Source organism: Hypanus sabinus, chromosome 2 (genome assembly GCF_030144855.1).
Source record: "Hypanus sabinus isolate sHypSab1 chromosome 2, sHypSab1.hap1, whole genome shotgun sequence".
In the NCBI taxonomy this organism is placed as follows: Eukaryota; Metazoa; Chordata; class Chondrichthyes; order Myliobatiformes; family Dasyatidae; genus Hypanus; species Hypanus sabinus.
In genome coordinates, this window is record NC_082707.1 from 28,563,845 (window position 1) to 28,581,046 (window position 17,202).

Genomic DNA, 17,202 nt, shown 5'->3' on the forward strand with positions numbered 1-17,202 from the left:
GATCTCGCTTCAGTAAAATAAATGGTGTCAACTAAAACTTGTGAAAGGCAATTACAGTATCTACGTACAGGATTAGACAGCTGTATGTTTAACTAATGACATTAACGTTACAACAAAGTTCACGTCCATAGTCAGTCATAACAACCTGATTTTGATTCTGATATATACTATATTTAGTCATTAGTAGAAAATGCTGGTGGAACACAGCAGGCCAGGCAGCATCTATAGGGAGAAGCGCTGTCGACGTTTCAGGCCGTTTCGCTGTCTAGTCCTGGCGAAGGGTCTCGGCCCGAAACGTCAACAGTGCTTCTCCCTATAGATGCTGCCTGGCCTGCTGTGTTCCGCCAGCAATTTTTGTGCGTGTTGTTGTTTGAATTTCCAGCATCTGCAGATTTCCTCGTGTTTGCTCTTTAGTCATTACTGATGACTTCAAAACACCTTGTTGTTATTAGTATTTTGAAAACTTTTTAAAAATGCAAAGGAAAACTGGTGTAAAGTTGGATTTCCATAAGTTGGGTCACCCATAATCAAGAGAGTCCTACATTTTCAGAGAAGTGATATCTAAACTCATTGATAGCTTTTGTTTGAACCTTTTGGCAACCCAGATTCTAAAATCTCTAAGAGCAGCTTTTAAAATCTGTTGTACAGGAAGCAGTTTAACCGTTGATGCCTAATAAGACCATAAGGTATAGGAGCAGAAGTAGGCAATTCGTCCCATCGAGTCTGCTCTGCCATTCAGTCATGGGCTGATCCAATTCTTCCAGTCGTCCCCACTCCCTTGCCTTCTTTCCATACCCCTTGATGCCCTGGCTAATCAAGAACCAATCTATCTCTGCCTTAAATGCACCCAATGACTTGGCCTCCACAGCCACTCGTGGCACCAAATTCCACAGATTTATTGCCCTCTAACGAAAGTAATTTCTCCACACTCTGTTCTAAATGGACGTCCTTCAATCCTGAAGTAGTGCCCTCTTGTCCTAGACTCCCCCTACCATGGGAAATAACTTTGCCATATCCAATCTGTTCAGGCCTTTTAACATTTGGAATGATTCTATGAGATCCCCCCCCTCATTCTCCTGAACTTCATGGAATACAGCCCAAGAGCTACCAGACATTCCTCATACAGTAACCCTTTCATTCCTGGAATCATTCTCATGAATCTTCTCTGAACCCCTTCCAATGTCAGTATATCCTTTCTAAAATAAGCAGCCCAAAACTGTACACAATACTCCAAGTGTGGTCTCATGAGTGCCTTATAGAGCCTCAACATCACATCCCTGCTCTTATATTCTATATCTCTAGAAATGAATGCCAACATTGCATTTGCCTTCTTCACCACCAATTCAATCTGGAGGTTAACCTTTAGGGTATCCTGCACAAAGACTCCCAAGTCCCTTTGCATCTCTGCATTTTGAATTCTCTCCCCATTTAAATAATAGTTTGCCTGTTTATTTCTTCTACCAAAGTGCATGACCATACACTTTCCAACATTGTATTTCATTTGCCCATTCCCCTAAACTATCAAAGTCTCTCTGCAGACTTTCTGTTTCCCTTTATTCCTTAATTGGTTAGTACCATTTACTAGATTTTTGTATGTAATTTTTTTTCAATTATCCATTTACCAAGTGATGAGTTTCCAATCTCTCACCCACGTTTTCCAATGAGTGAAATAAATTATTCAGGTATTTCTCTCAAATTTTTTAAACAATTTAAATTTGCATCTCCTCATTATTGATCTCTCAGTTAAGGAATAAAGGGTCTTTCTCCATCTTCTCCAGGTTTCCCATAATTTTACATGTCCTTTTAACCTTTTTTACAAAGAAAATAACCCAGTTGAGCCACTGTCCTTTTAGCAAGAATCCTCCAACCCCAGCAACATCTGGTAAATCTCTGCACCCTCTACAGTACCCTTCCTGTAATGTATATTCATGCACAGTGCTCTTAGCTTGAGCCTTATTCTGTAGTTTGAGCATGATCACGTGCTGTTCCATGCTTTGACCAATGAAACTAAATCTGAAAAGAACAAGCTGGTACAACTTATTTTGACTCTCCTTATTGTTAATTAATCTTTTATGCCAAGAGAGTAACTACTTGCGCTGAAACTGGATGTCAGAGTCCCTCACTCTGAATACTTGATCAATGTTATAAATTGTATAAATTTTTCCTTGTAAATGCATTGTATACTTTATGTCATTGTTTTCTAGAATTTTTTAAATACATTTTCCTATGAAATTTGTTGATGCATGTTTGTTCATTGCTTGCAGATGTGGACAAGTGGAAATGAAATTGAAAAGTAGATTGTGGTGGGATGTATATGAAAGACTGAGAGCATTGATCAATTCATTGGACAAGGCTGAGTCGCACAAGGAAACTTTACCTCTGTTGGAGGGTATTGTGGTTTTATTTCGTTTGGCAGCTCTGTGTACAGCATTCTGTGACAAAGGAATTACTAATAGGTACAATTTATGATTTTTAAATTTATTATAAATAGATCTTTTTCTTTGTGTTTTGATTGTATACTAAACATTGGAAGTGGGAAAAATTGAAGATTGATGAGAATTTGTACAAAAATGGATGCTCAGTAAAAGCTGATCATTAGTTTAGGTTATACTATTTAGCTCAGGGCTTGAAGATGCTTTATATGAAATATCTTTGTATAGAGTTGAGTGCATTCACTGTTTGGTCGTAGAAGCAAAATTAATATATCAAAAGAATAACTTTTCAAGGAATTACTTGTTTTTTTCACAACAATCCTATTATTAAAAGCATTAAAAACTTGCAATTTAAGATGGTGTTGCAGAAGACATGTGACAATTCCCTGGTAGTTTGAAAGCAAAGGAATTTGAAAGCAAAAGTAATAACATTTTTTTTGAAGCAAATTGCGGTAAACTTATCCCTGCAAATGGAAGAAGTGCTACACCTGCCCCCACACTTCTTCCCTCACCACCATTCTAGGCCTCAGACAGTCCTTTCAGGTAAGGCACCACTTCACCTGCGAGTCAATTGGGGTGATATACTGTATCTGGTGCTCCCGATGTGACCATTTATAGATTGGAGAGACCCGCTGCAGACTGGGAGACTGTTTCGCCGAACACCGGCACTCAGTTCTCCAGCAGTGGTGGGATCTCCCTGTGGCCACACACTTCAATTCCACAGACCACTCCCACTCCGATATGTCTGTCCATGGCCTCCTCTACTGTCAAGATGAGGCCACATGCAGGTCAATGGAGCAATACCTTATCTCCCGCCTAGGTGGCCTCCTACCTGCCGGCATGAACATTCAACTCACAGACCTCCGTTGATACCCCTGCCCCCCCCCTTACCCCATCCCTATCTATAATTTTAGTCTGGTTCTCTTTCTCTCTCCTTTTCCCCCCTCACTATAATCTCCCCCCAGCCTTTCTTTCTCTTTTATTTCCCATAATTCTCCACCTTCCCCCTAGCCCGGGGGTCGGCAACCTGCGGCTCCCGAGCCATTTGTGGCTCTTTCACCTCTGTGCTGCGGCTCCCTGTGGCTTTGGGAAATAATTGGTCAGTATTTAATTAAAATGTATTTTATGTTAGTTTGTTAGCTTTTGAAATGTAATTCTAAATTTGAAGATTATGGTGATCTTGTACAATCTAAGTGTGGCGACACATTTCCTCACAATTAGCCAGCATTCCGGCTAAGGGAGATAGCCTACGGGGGTTTGTGAGTACCCGTCTTTTGCAGCATCTGCGTCCATGGGGGCTGGGTTGAGGGAGGCTTAAAAGCAAGGCTGTTTAGTTCGAATAAAGTTATTCGACTGCAGTTTACTGACTGCGTGAGCACACCGCTACAACGTGTTTTTATCGCTATTAATATACGTCACCACTGCCAATACCTGACACCCGCCAGTGCGCGATTTCTTTAATTTTTTGATCCAAGGTAAGCCAACTATGGAGAATTCTAAAAAAAGAAAAGTGACTGAAGAAAACAGAACGTTTAATGATACGTCGACAGATTCATTTGCTTTCACTGTTGACGAGACTGGTTTACCGGTATGCTTAATATGCAATGAGAAACTAGCAAACAACAAAAAGTCAAATGTCGCAAGGCATTTCCAGAATAAACACGCAGCCTTTGCTCAAAAATATCCGGATGGAGATGAGAGAAAAAAAGCCGTTTCGGAACTGATGCGGAAGGTTGATCTGAGCAAAAATCATTTCCAGAAATGGATGAAGTCTGGAAAATCAACGACATACGCCAGTTATATTGCCGCTCAGGAAATAGTTAGGCACGGGAAGCAGTTTACAGATGGTGAATATATAAAAGAATCTTTCATTAAGATTTCAGAACATCTATTCACGGACTTTAAAAACAAGAGTGAAATTGTGCAGAAAATCAGGGATATGCCCCTCTCTGCAAAGACTGTCAAAGACAGAACCATAAAAATGGCAGAAGACATCACAAGACAGCAAATTAAAGACATCAATTCAGCTGTGGCCTACTCGATTGCCTGTGACGAGTCTAAAGACAAAGGTGATATTGAACAAATAGCGTTGTTCTGCCGGTATGTAAACTCTGCCGGGCCACAGGAAGAACTGATTGAGTTGATACCTCTAAAAGACCAAACACGGGGGGAGGACATCTGTGAGGCTGTCTTGAATTGTTTAAGAGCCAAAGGAATAAAGACCACCCATCTGGTGTCAGTAGCTACTGATGGGGGCACCGAATATGACGGGAACGCACAAGGGAATTGTGGCTTTACTGCAGAAGTCGCTGGACAGAAAGCTGCTGACTTTTCACTGCATCTTGCACCAAGAGGCACTGTGCGCTCAAACATTTCCTCCGGAATGCACAGAAGTAATGGATGTTGTCATTCAGATTGTCAATAAAATAATGGCAAAAAGTTTAAATCACCGTCAATTCCGTTTGTTACTGGACGAGCTGGAAATTGCATATTCTGATCTCCTGCTGCACAACAAAGTCTGATGGTTGTCCAGGGGGGAGGTGCTGAAACGCTTTGTCGCGTGTCTGGAAGAAGTGAAAACTTTCCTGGGCAGCAAAGGGCTCAACTTTCCTGAGCTGGTACAGCCAGAGTGGCTGGAAAAGCTACACTTCATGGTAGACATGACAGCGCACCTGAACACGCTGAACACAGCTCTTCAGGGGTAAGGACGTACAGCCCTGCACATGTTGGAGGATGTTTTGGCATTCGAGCGCAAGTTGACAGTGCTTGCCAGAGATTTACAGAAAGGCACATTGTCTCACTTCCCCAATTTGAGAGAGTTCAAACAAGGTCATGACATGATAAATTTGGAGTATTTACATTCTGCAATTATCGCAATGCAAACATCGTTTGGGAAACGCTTCTGTGAGTTCAGAGAGGAAAAAACACATTATCCTTCCCGGTCACTCCCCTAAGCATCGATCCATCCCTAGTGAATACGACTGCATTGTCAGGTGTGAGTCAACCTGACCAAGTATGATAAATATTTTAATTGCCTATTATTTTACGTATATTCATATGTTTTCATTGTTCAGTGAAATAGTCCTTTTATTTTTCAGGTTGACAGCTGGCTGACGTTATTTTTGGTTTGCTGCTGGCGGCAAATTTAAGTTTGGTGTTTTTCATAAATACAAGAAGGACTCAAATAGACGTTGAGTATTTTACTTAAAAGTAACCTTCAACCCAACGTCTTTTCTTCGGAGTTCAAAATGTTTTTGTTGCATGCAGAAATGTAATTTCGTTTTCTCTGCAGGAGTTCATCAATTTCATAAATGCAACACATTATAGTTTGTTTATACATAGCATAAAGGCAAAACAAAACGTTGTATGCAGTGTTATTTCATTTTAAATGTCAAACGGGTTTTGCGGCTCCCAGTGTTTTCTTTTCTGTGGGAAACGGGTCCAAGTGGCTCTTTCAGTGGTAAAGGTTGCTGACCCCTGCCCTAGCCCATTTCCCTCCAGCTCTCTACTTCATCCCTCCCCCCACTTCTTATCCCCCCTCGACCATCCCATGTTACTTCGCTCCTGATGAAGGGTTTCGGCCCGAAACATCGTCACTACCTCCTCCCATAGATGCTGTCTGGCCTGCTGAGTTCTGGCAGCATTTTGTGTTTTTATTTGTGGTAAACGATCACTGCTAGCAATGAAGAAGTGAGGTGAAGGCAAAGGGATGTGCCCTGCTGGTGTGCTGCAAAATCGACACACTTGGATTTAGAGCCGTGCTGGTTGTAGTGAACGATTCAGAGTTGAGAAGACAGAACAGATGAGTTCTGATGCTCATCCAACTAACCCGGGTACGAGGGTGGATCACTGTAAATGCTGAGCTGATTTGGAGAGATTGAGAACAGTTTCTTCGGCAACAAAATAGCCTGGAGTGATTTGCCGGTGGCAGGGCCCGTGTCCTGGTACGAGGTTTGGACAATTTAAATGCCAGCCCAGATAGTCTTCTCTCTCTGCGATGCTAAGGCTGTGAGATTGCCCCCGGCTGCAGCGCTTCATGTCTGAACTTTGCGGCGATTTGCCCCACTAATATGATGAACCGAATACTGAGTCTTTGGGCCGACACTGGGCTGCTCCAGGAATTTGGATCTAGGACTCAATTTGGTTCAGAATGCTGTTGTTGTTACTCGCCTTTTTTCCTTTCTTTTTGGGGGCGGGGGGGGGGTTGGTCTTATTTTTAAAATTTTCTTTCAGATGTGATGTGTGATGAGCAAACCAGGCAGAGATTGGGTCCATGCGAACTATGCTGCTAATGAGAGAGAGAGAGAAGAAGATGGGGGAGGAATCCTGCTGCAGGTGCTGATAATGAGAGAGAGAAAGAATGATTTAGTGTTATGGCTTCTTCGATAATTGTTTATTTTTGCTCCAAGGACACTTTTGCCTGCTTGTAAGATTCTTGCTGAGACAGCAAGGCGGTGTCAGGTGATGGACATGTGATGGATGGCTGGTACCCCGGCAGGGGAGTTAAAAGGCAGGTCTGCTGAGACACAGGGAGGCATGCCACAGGATACTGAAAGAGCACTGGGCATCCACAGGAAGGTGGGTGCTTGGAGGATCGATTCGGGGGAATCGATCAGAGGCTCACAGAGTGAGAAGGCAGGCCGGTGGGGGCTTGTGTGTGTGTCCACCCTCACCTGGGTGACAGGCTCACCACTGAAGAGCGGTCTGGCCTGCTACGGAGGGGTCGCAGTCGGTGACCACAACAGGACAAGAAGACAACGGAAGGTTTGCCTGCTGCAACTGCTCACGTCTTGCTCTCTCTCTCTCTCTCTCTCTCCAACGGTACAACTGCAACTACCTCGATTTAAACTAAACTAAGTGAACTGAACTCTGCGCCATAATAAGACTATTCATTTACCCCTAGACTTCGATAGAGCTTGGTTTTGATTCCTATTTCCACACTTCTGTATATATCATTGCTAACCTTTTTTGTATCTATATTTATACGGTATTACAGTTTACTAATAAACACCTTTAGTTACAGTACCACCAGACTCCAACGTATCGTTCCATTTCTGCTGGTTTGGTAACCCGGTCACGGGGTACGTGACACAGGTTCCTTGCTTTACAACTGCTTGTAAGCAAACAAATCTCAAAGTTGTATAATTTATACATCCTTTGATAATAAATGCATTTTGAAACTTTGAGGAGTTCAAATTTCCCTTTTTAATAAAAACAAAGAAAAAAAATTAGAGGTATAGATAAGATTAATGCAAGCAGGCTTTTTCCACTGAGGTTGGGTGGGACTGCAACCAAAGGTCATGGATTAAAGGTGAAAGGTAAAAAATTTATCGGGAACATGAGGGGAAACTTCTTCACTCAGAGGGTCATGAGCGTGTGGAAGGATTGGCACGCAATTGGTACATATGAGTTCGATTTCAATATTTTAAAGAAGTTTGGATAGACACATGGATAGTAGGAGTATGGAGGGCTATGGTCCAGGTGCAGGTCGATGGGAATAGGCAGTTTAAATGGTCTTCGCATGTATTAGATGGGCCGAAGGGCCCATTTCTGTGCTGTGCTATGTTCAATAACTAAGTGATTTATGTTCGATGTGCTTTAGACTGGATGATGCTTAAATTCAGGAAGCATGGTGTATTCAATTCCATCATCCTTCCCAAAAAATGAAATTCTACTTTGGAATTTGGATTCCCTTCAGAAGAAATAACATATTGTTTTCTGTTCAGTAACAAAATCAAAACAAATGACTTTCCCATGGAAGAGACACAAAATCCTACAGAAATTCCATCAATCAAAACACAATTAATTTGGATACGTGTTGAAATGTTTACCGAGGTCCTGGAATATGGAAGGAAGCAACTGAACAGTGCTTCAAATAATGAAGAGATGCAACATTTGGTTGATAGATTAATCAAAATAATTGATGCTATAATCTACTTGCAAGGTACGTGGTGCTTGGAGTGAAGCAAGAATTTTATTGTAATACGTATTAATTTAAAGTATAACTTTTTTACATTGTTTTTGTAAGAAGATGATTGGCAGAAGAATCAACAATGACATGAGAAAAATTGCAAATAGTACGTGTTTTGAATGAGTTGCTAAGTATAGCTCTAAAGGCAGAGTCCAATATAAACTCAAATGAGAGTTGGATCTGAGTATGAAAGGAAAGTGCATAACTGTCAAGAGAGGGGTTGAGAGTTGTGGATGCATAGGCACAAGTGGGCCCAGCTATAGTGCATAGAAGACAATAATCATTCTCCGACTTGGTGCAAAGTGAATACATGTTGATTGCCAACAAGTGAAAATTTGTCATTGCGTTGTTCTCGGAATATTTAAGACGATAAGACAGACATAGGAACACAATTAGGTCATTTGGCCCTCCAACTCTCTTCTGCTACTTCATTGTTGGTGATTTATTATCCCTCTCAGCCCCATTTGCCAAACTTTCCCCCATAACCTTACTTTGATGCCCTCACTAATTAAGGATCTATCAACCTCAACGCTTTAAATATCCCCAATGATTTAGCCTCTACATCCATCTGTGGCAATGAGTTCTACAGATTCACCACCCTCTGGCTCAAGAAATGCTCCCTTTATTCTAAAGGGACATCTCTCTATTCTGAGGCTGTGCCTTCTCGTCCTAGATTCCACCTCATTAAAAACATCCTTTCCACGTCCAGTCTATCTAGGTTCTTTATTTGATAGGTTTCAATGAGATTCCCTTCATTCTTCTAAACTCCAGCGAATACAGTCCCAGAACCATCAAATACAACTCACACGTTAACCCTTATATTCCCGGAATACATCTTGTGAGCCTCCTCTGGACCCGCTCCATTGCCAGCACGTCTTCTTAGATAAGTGGCACAAAACTGCCCTCAATACTCCAAATATGGTCTGACCAATGCCTTACAAAGCATCAGCATTACGTTCTTGCTTTTAGCTTTAACAGGCTTGGGCAAGCACAAGCAGAGGTTCCAAGTACATTTTCATTTTTTGTCTAGTGCGCTGAGAGTGGATCCAGTTAGTGGTATGGTCTTTGTGTGAGATGTAGGAACTCTAGGAGACTTTCAGTCTCTCTGATAACTACATCTGTATGAATTGCATCGAGCTGCAGCTCCATGGCCTTCAGGAGAATGAGGAGCTGATGGATAGAAGCTACAGGCAGGTAGTCACCCCTAAGTTGCAGGAGGCAGGTCCCTGGGTGATTGTCAGGAAGGGAAAGGGAATAGTTAGCTAGTGCAGGGTACCCTCAATAATAAGTATACCATTTTGGATACTGCTGTTTGGGCGGGGGGCGGGGGGGGCGTGATTGAGAGACCTACCAGGGAGAAGCCATAGTGAGCAGGTCTCTGGCAGAGAGACAGGAGATTCTGTGGTCATGAAAAAGAAACCTGGATGGTATTTTGCCTCCCAGATTCCAGGGCTAGGGATGTCTCGGATCAGGTCAACAGCATTCTAAAGGGGAAGGGTGAGTGGCTAGAATTTGTGGTATATTTTGGTACCAATGATACGGGATGGAAAAGGGAGGTTGTGCTGAAGAGAAGATATAGGGAGTTAAGTAGAAAGTTGAAAAGCAAAATCTCCAGGGTAGTAATCTCTGGATTGCTGCTTGTGTCATGTGCTGGTGAAGCTAAGAACAGTAGGATCTGGATAGTAGGATAATGTGGTTGACTAGGAAGGTTGTAGATGACACCAAGATTTGGGGTGTAGTGGACAGTGAGAAAGACTCTTGGCTTGCAGAGGGATCTACATCAGCTGGAAAAATGGTCTGAAAAATGGGAGATGGAATTTATTGCAGACAAGTATGAAGTTTTCCACTTTGGGAGGACCGACCAGGGGAAGTCTTACACAGTGAACGGTAGGGCACTGAGGTGTGTGGTAGAACAAAGGGGATACAGGTCTATAGTTCATGGAAAATGGTGTCACTGGTAGATAGGGTCATTAAGAAAGTTTTTGGCATATTGGCTTTCATAAATCAAAGTATTGAGTACAGCAGATGGTCTGTTATGTTGAAGTTGCAGAAGACATTTGTGAGGTCTAATTTGGAGTATTGTGTGCAGTCTTGGTCACCTACCTACAGGAAAGATGTAAGCAAGGTTGAAAGAGTGCAGAGAAAATTTACAAGGATGTTACCGGGTCTGCAGGACCAGAGTTATGAGGAAAGATTGAATAGGTTAGGACTTTATACTTTAGAACGTAGAAGATTGAAAGGAGATGTGATATAGGTATACAAAATTATGATAGTTAGGGTAAATGCAAGCAGGCTTTTTGCACTGAGGTTGAGTGGAACTACAACCAGAGGTTATGGGTTAAGGGTGAAAGGTAAAATGTTTAAGAGAACATGAGGAGAAACTTCTTCACTCAGAGGGTTGTGAGAGTGTGGAATGAGCTATCAGCACAAGTGGTACATGCAAGCTCAATTTGAACATTTAAGAGAAGTTTGGATAGGTACATGGATCGTTGTGATATGATGGGCTTTGGTCCCATTGCAGGTAGTTGGGAGTAGGCAGTTTACATGCAGTCTGAAGGCTCTGTTTCAATGCTGTACTTCTCTATGAATGACTCTGTCTGCCAGATGAATGTGTGGCTGAGGAATTGGTGCAGGGGGCAGATTTTTGGATCATCGAGGGCTCTTCTAGGGAAGGTATGACCTGCAGAAAAAGGACAGGTTACAGCTGATAAGGGGGCCCAGGATCCTTGCGAACAGGTTTGCTAGAGCTATTGGGGAGGGTTTAAACTAATTTGGTAGAGGTTTGGGAACTGGAGTGCTAGGGCTGAGTATTGGTCATTTGATATATCAAGAAGATGCAGTGTGTGGTGAAACTGTGAGGAAGGACAGATGATAAGGTAAAATTGCAGTCAGTAGGACAAGTTGAAGTGTAACATGGGGACAGAAAATTCAAATTCCTGAATACAGGACTGAAGGTGTTGTAATTGACTTCACGCAGTATGCAGAATAAGGTAGAGGATCTTGTAGTACATTTAGAGATTGGCAGGTATAATATGTGGGAATCATTGAGCTGTGGCTGAAAGAAGATCCATAGTTGAGAGTTTAACATCCAAGGATACACCTTGTATTGAAAGGACAGGCAGATAGGTAGGGGATTGGGTAGCTCTGTTGGTAAAAAATGAAATCAAATCCTTAGAAATAGTTAACATAGGATCAAAAGATGTAGTATACTTGTGGGTACAGTTAAGATACTGCAAGGGTAAAAGGACCCAGATGAGAGTTATATACAGGCCTCCGAACTGTAGCCTTCAGTATGATGGTAGTTTGGGAAAATCAGGTTGATGCAACAAGAGAAGGAATTTGTAGAATGTCTCTGAGATGATATTTTAGAGTAGCTTGAGATTGAGCCCATTAGGGGAAAGGCAATTCTCAACTGGGTATTGTGTAATGGATCAGATTTGACCAGGGAGCTTAAGGTAAAGGAAACCTTACAATAGGAGGCTATGATTATATTGTAGAATTCATTCTGCAGTTGAAGAGGCTAAAAAGTCTAGAGAGAAGCTAAAGTGAGATGTATCAGTATTATAGTGGAGTAAAGGGAATTGCAAAGGTGTGAGAGAAGAGCTGGCCAAAGTTGATTGGAAGGGGACATTAGCAGGGAGAATGAGGCAACCGTGGCTGACAAAGGATATCAGAGACAGTACAAAAGGGAAAAAGAAGGCACATAATATAGCAAATATTAGTGGGAAGTTAGAGGACTGGAAAGTTTTTAGAAACCAACAGAAGGGAACTAAAAAAAATACATAAGAAGAGGTGAAATTTGAAGGTAAGCTAGCCAAAAACATCAAAAGAGGATTCCAAAAGTTTTTTTTTGCAAAAATGAAGAGTAGGGGAGAGGCAAGAATGGATATCGGACCCCTAGGAGGTAATAATGGGGGACAAAAAAATAGCTGATGACCTTAGGTAGTTTGTATCAGTTTTCACTGTCAAAGACATTAGCAATATGCCTGAAATTTGAGAATGTCGGGGCAGAAACAAGTGTAGTTAAGTAGAAGGTGTTTGGGAAGCTGAAAGGTCTGAAAGTAACTAAGTCACCTGGACCAGTTGGACTACACTCTGTATTCTGTACTTCTATAATCTACAGAGGTAGCTAAAGAGATAGTGGAGATATTGGGAATGATCTTTCAAGAATCACAGGATCCTGGACTGGTTCTGGAGGGCTGGAAAATTGCAAATGTCACTCCACTCATTTTAAGAGGGGAGGAAGTTAGAAGAAAGGATATCATAGGCAGTTCTGGTTGGGAAAATGTTTGACTCCATTATTAAGGATAAGGTTTCAGAGTATTTGGAGACACATGATTAAATAGTCCAATATCAGCATTGTTTCCCTTAACTCAGTGTTTCTGAACTGTTCTCAGCCCAACGCCCCTCCAAAATACTTTCCTACTTGCCAACACCCGTCTTGGGCACAATATACTTTCTGGTGCCCCAATAATGTAAAAACATGTCTACCATATGCCAACATGAGAAAAATGATTCTGCTTTAAAATTTTATTTACCTTTAAACCTGGTTTACACAGTACCTATGTGCTGTATAGCAGCTTCAATATCAATGTGGTCCTTGGGCTTGATGGTTTTTTCACAGGAGTTGAAATTTCTGCTTCAAGTTGTGACTGCAAAAGTCTCAAGTCCCGACATGTAACAACATCCAAGCGGTTACTGTTTTTTCTGAGTATGTGGTTCACTGCACTGAAGGTTGGAGGATGGAAGTGCAACAAGGAGCAGTTTGACTCTTCTCCAAAGACCAAGAAAATTTGTATGACAGTGTAGCTATGTACCACAAAAGCTGACATTTTTGAAAAGCATTTTTGCTTCTTCATCATTCTGACTTTTGATCATTTCTTCTTGCAAACTCTCTTCCATTCTTTCACCTTTGAAAGAAATGGATTAATTACCCAGTTCGAAATTTCCATCGTTCAAATCCTTGAATTAATTTTGAAAATCCTTCTTCAGTGACTGTAGGTGTAAGTAGTACTCTTGCAAATCACCATCTGCAAAAGAGAGTGCCAAACCTTCCATGCAGGGAAACTGTGAGAATATTCTTCTCCAAATGTTTTGATTGTATATTTCAAATTTTCTGATAAAAGTGGACACTGCACTTTTTGCCTGGATGAAATTGAAATTCTCACCCTGCAGTTTCATGTTTAGAATGTTAATTTTGTTATACAGATCAACTAAGTATGCCACATCTCCACGTAGCAGTTCAATCTGGTTTCCCAAGCTCTTGTCGACTTTCAACCAGTTTCAAAAAATCAAAGAAATGCTTTAAGCAGCAGCCTTTTGACAGTTAATGCACTTCAGTGTGAAGAAGCAAACATTTAAACTCTGTTATCTTGGCATAACTGGTGAAATGTTCTGCTAATTAACGCATGAGCTTTAATTTTGTTGATAGCAGATATTACAAGAGTCATGCTTGAAAAAAGTCATTGGCTGAGGTTTTTGTCTGTGAGATGTTAACAATGGATTGCAAACAGATTTGGAATTCCTTTTTTCAAAAGTGCCACTAAACCAGATGGTGACCTGTCATAAATGGTGGTCAACCTGTTGCACAAAAAATCATGTTCCTAATTAGAATACTTTCATTCTTAATATACATTTTGAGCTCGTAGTAGATTGATTCTCCATTGATATTTGTTTTTAACTGTTTACAAAAGAGTAAATGTTTACATTTTTTATAAACCGTACACATTTGCTGTTAGCAATGTTTCATCTCTCACAGTTGACTCATCCAGTTGTATTCCAAGTTATGTTTTTATAACTCTGCATATTTGATACTCCTTGCCTTCACCCATTTCGTCAATGTGACAAGCTACAGAGTTAATACTCAGAGGAATTGATTTTAAAATACTGGTATCAATTTTGAGAACAGTGGTGAGCACTTTTCATACAGCAGGCATTATTAATCTTTCACCAATTGTATGAGATTTTCCACACTCTGCTTTCATTTTGGAAATGTTGTAAGGAGCAATGAGACCACTCTCAGGGTCATTTTTTAGCTTTCTTGGCAAATGACTCGGGTGTGCAACACTTTTCAAATGCTTCTTTCATCTTCTGGAAGTGAGTAATGCCAGAAGTAGCCTTTAACACAAGTGCACCTGCAATCTTGGTGGTTTTATGGTTTCATTAGATAGTACAGTATTACAAACAAGACACACAGGGCGTCTGATGGGAATGGAATTAAGCCATGCTCCGAGTGTGTAACGTTGTATTGGCACACTTCCTATAGTTTCTGTTTCTTAGCAGGATTAGAATTCAAGGCTTCACCACCGTCAGACTCAGAGATTCTGCCATATGTATTTATCCATCAGTAATGGGGCTAAATCAAAATAAAAAATTAACACAAACCGGGAACGCCTGTTGGATGTTGACGATGGCAGAGAGTTGACACAGATAGAACAATGGTAGCGGTATGTACAGGAATGGTGAGGCAAAGATGAAGACTAACTCAGCCAAAGTTATGTTGACAAGGATTCAGACTGGAATCTGAATGTTAGGATAGAGCTGGTGTTTGGCAAGCTACCTTTATACAATTCTAGTCAGCATGATTTACCAATCACATTAGGTCTCTTAATCCCCAAAGATTATTCTTGACCACATATATGAAGCCGAGGTGGCTTTGTACACCTTAAGAGGAATCCTCAGGGTCAGCGGGTTCAATTTCTCAGTATGGTTCTGGACAGCACTGTATCGTTTTGCGACCTGTTTTCTGTAGATCTGTAGAGCAAGTTAAGAGGGTGTACTTGATTTAACCGACTGTCAAATTGCATGAACTTGTTCTGTGCCATGAGTCAAGAGGAATGGCTGGGCACCCTGGTTGCTAATTCATGCATTCCCAATAATGTCTGTTTGGTTGGCAAGTTCAGATGAGATTGCTGAGTTTCAGATGCGATGTGACGATGTGTGCTCACTGCCTGCAGAGCTATGGCTCTTCCTGTTTTTCAGCGCCTCACCTGTTGTTTTGGAAGTGCCTATTCAATGAATGGTCGGCCAGATCTCGTACCTCTAGTTAGGGTGCTGCTTACTCCTCCTCCCTCCCCCCAAGAATCTTAAATAATCCCTAACACCCCCTTAGGACACATAACCTTCTCCTTGGAGGGGTAATACTGCTCCCTTTGGGAATCACTGGGTTAACATTGAAACCTGCTGAATATTGAAAGGCCTGGATAGAGTGGATCTGGAGAGGATGCTCCCTTTAGTTGGGGAGTCTAGGACCGGGGGGCAGCATCAGAACAGAACTGAGATAAGAAGAAATTTATTTAGCCCGAGGGTGGTGAATCTGTGGAATTCATTACTGCAGATGGATGTCAAGGCTAAAACATTGGATATTTAAAGCGGAGGTTAGTAGGTTCTTGTTTAGTCAGGCCATCAGAGGCCATGGGGAGGGGAGAGGAGAGGAGGCAGGAGAATGGGGTTGACAGAGACTATAAGTCAGCCAGTCAGCCATGATGGAATGCTGGAGCAGACATAATGGGCCAAATGGCTTAATTCTGCTCCTATGTTTTAAGGTCTTATATTCTCGTCTTCTCAAAATGAATGCTAACATTGCATTTTCCTTTCTTAACAGAATTTCAACCTGCAAGTTAACCTCTAGGGAATCCTGCACAAAGACTCCTTTACTCCTGAGGATTTCTTGACTTCAATAGTTTAGCTATCCATCAGTTAATTAAAATAAATGCTGTATGTTCAAAGATTTGACTGGGCTACATTAGCAATGTTTAAAACCAAAATTTCAAAAGAGAATATCAACAGTTAAATCATCTTTTGCAGTCAAAGTACAAAGGGATTGTGTCTCAGGAAATGCAACTTTGTGTTACACCACTAATGTATTCAAATTATGTGGTGAAAAAAAAAACATTTGATATTATTTTACAGAAATAAGTGGACAGCATGATAGTTTGAGGTAAGCTTGAATGATATTGTGGAGCCCAAATTATTTTGGGGTTAGCTCTGCCCAAAGTTCCAGTTTCCCATGATGACTGCCTTGACAGCAAAAGAAAATTATTGGGATAAATAGCATTTACCAGGGAATAACTTGCAGTAGATTCACCAAGCACAGCTTTACACATCGTCATAATCTGAATTTGATTTGATTGTTTCAAACTTGATTTGGTAAACTTGGATATCCTATCGTATATAGATATGTTATCTTCCTATTTCACCAGTTGTTCAAGGCAATGGGAACAAAGACATGCTTTATACAATTTGTGGATTCCTATCATTACCTTGGATTCATAAACACTGTTCTGATGAAGCTTTCCAGTCCGCTGGTTTCAATTCTGACCTTGTATCTTTCAGCCAACATTTATCAAGCAGTTTCTGTAAGTATAATTATAGTTAGAATAATTCATTGATACATCATGTGTTGCTTAAATATGGCATGAAGATCCGGTTCTATAGAATGACCAAAATTTAAAAGGAAGCAGAATTAATTATAAAGTGCTTAACATGGAAAATAACAGTTGGTTAATTGTCAAAATTATATTTAATGAATTGTGAAAAATATAAAAGCATATTTATGTTATACAGAGAATGTGTGAATTGCTGAAACACTGATTACTAATTAAGGAAAGCAGAGATGTAAAAGGAGGACATCCCATGCAAGAACACAACAAAATAGGAACAGGAGAAGGCCATCGGGTCTTTCATGCCTGTCCTACCTACCATTTGTGGTTGACCTGTTCTAAAATCAAATCCTTTGCCACTCTATACCCACCTTTTGCTTGATTTATCAAAGTCTATTTTAAATACTTATAATGTTCC

General features: G+C 41.0%; 1 protein-coding gene across 2 annotated transcripts in view; it reads left to right on the forward strand.

The window, feature by feature from the left end:
* Positions 1-17,202, forward strand: part of atr (ATR serine/threonine kinase) — a 140,425-nt gene that overhangs the window by 15,064 nt on the left and 108,159 nt on the right. For both annotated transcript variants that reach the window (XM_059993514.1, XM_059993520.1), the window contains exons 6-8: positions 2,265-2,456; positions 8,159-8,376; positions 16,605-16,760. In XM_059993514.1, the coding sequence (XP_059849497.1) occupies positions 2,265-2,456; positions 8,159-8,376; positions 16,605-16,760 (566 nt within the window). The remainder of the gene's footprint in view (positions 1-2,264; positions 2,457-8,158; positions 8,377-16,604; positions 16,761-17,202) is intronic.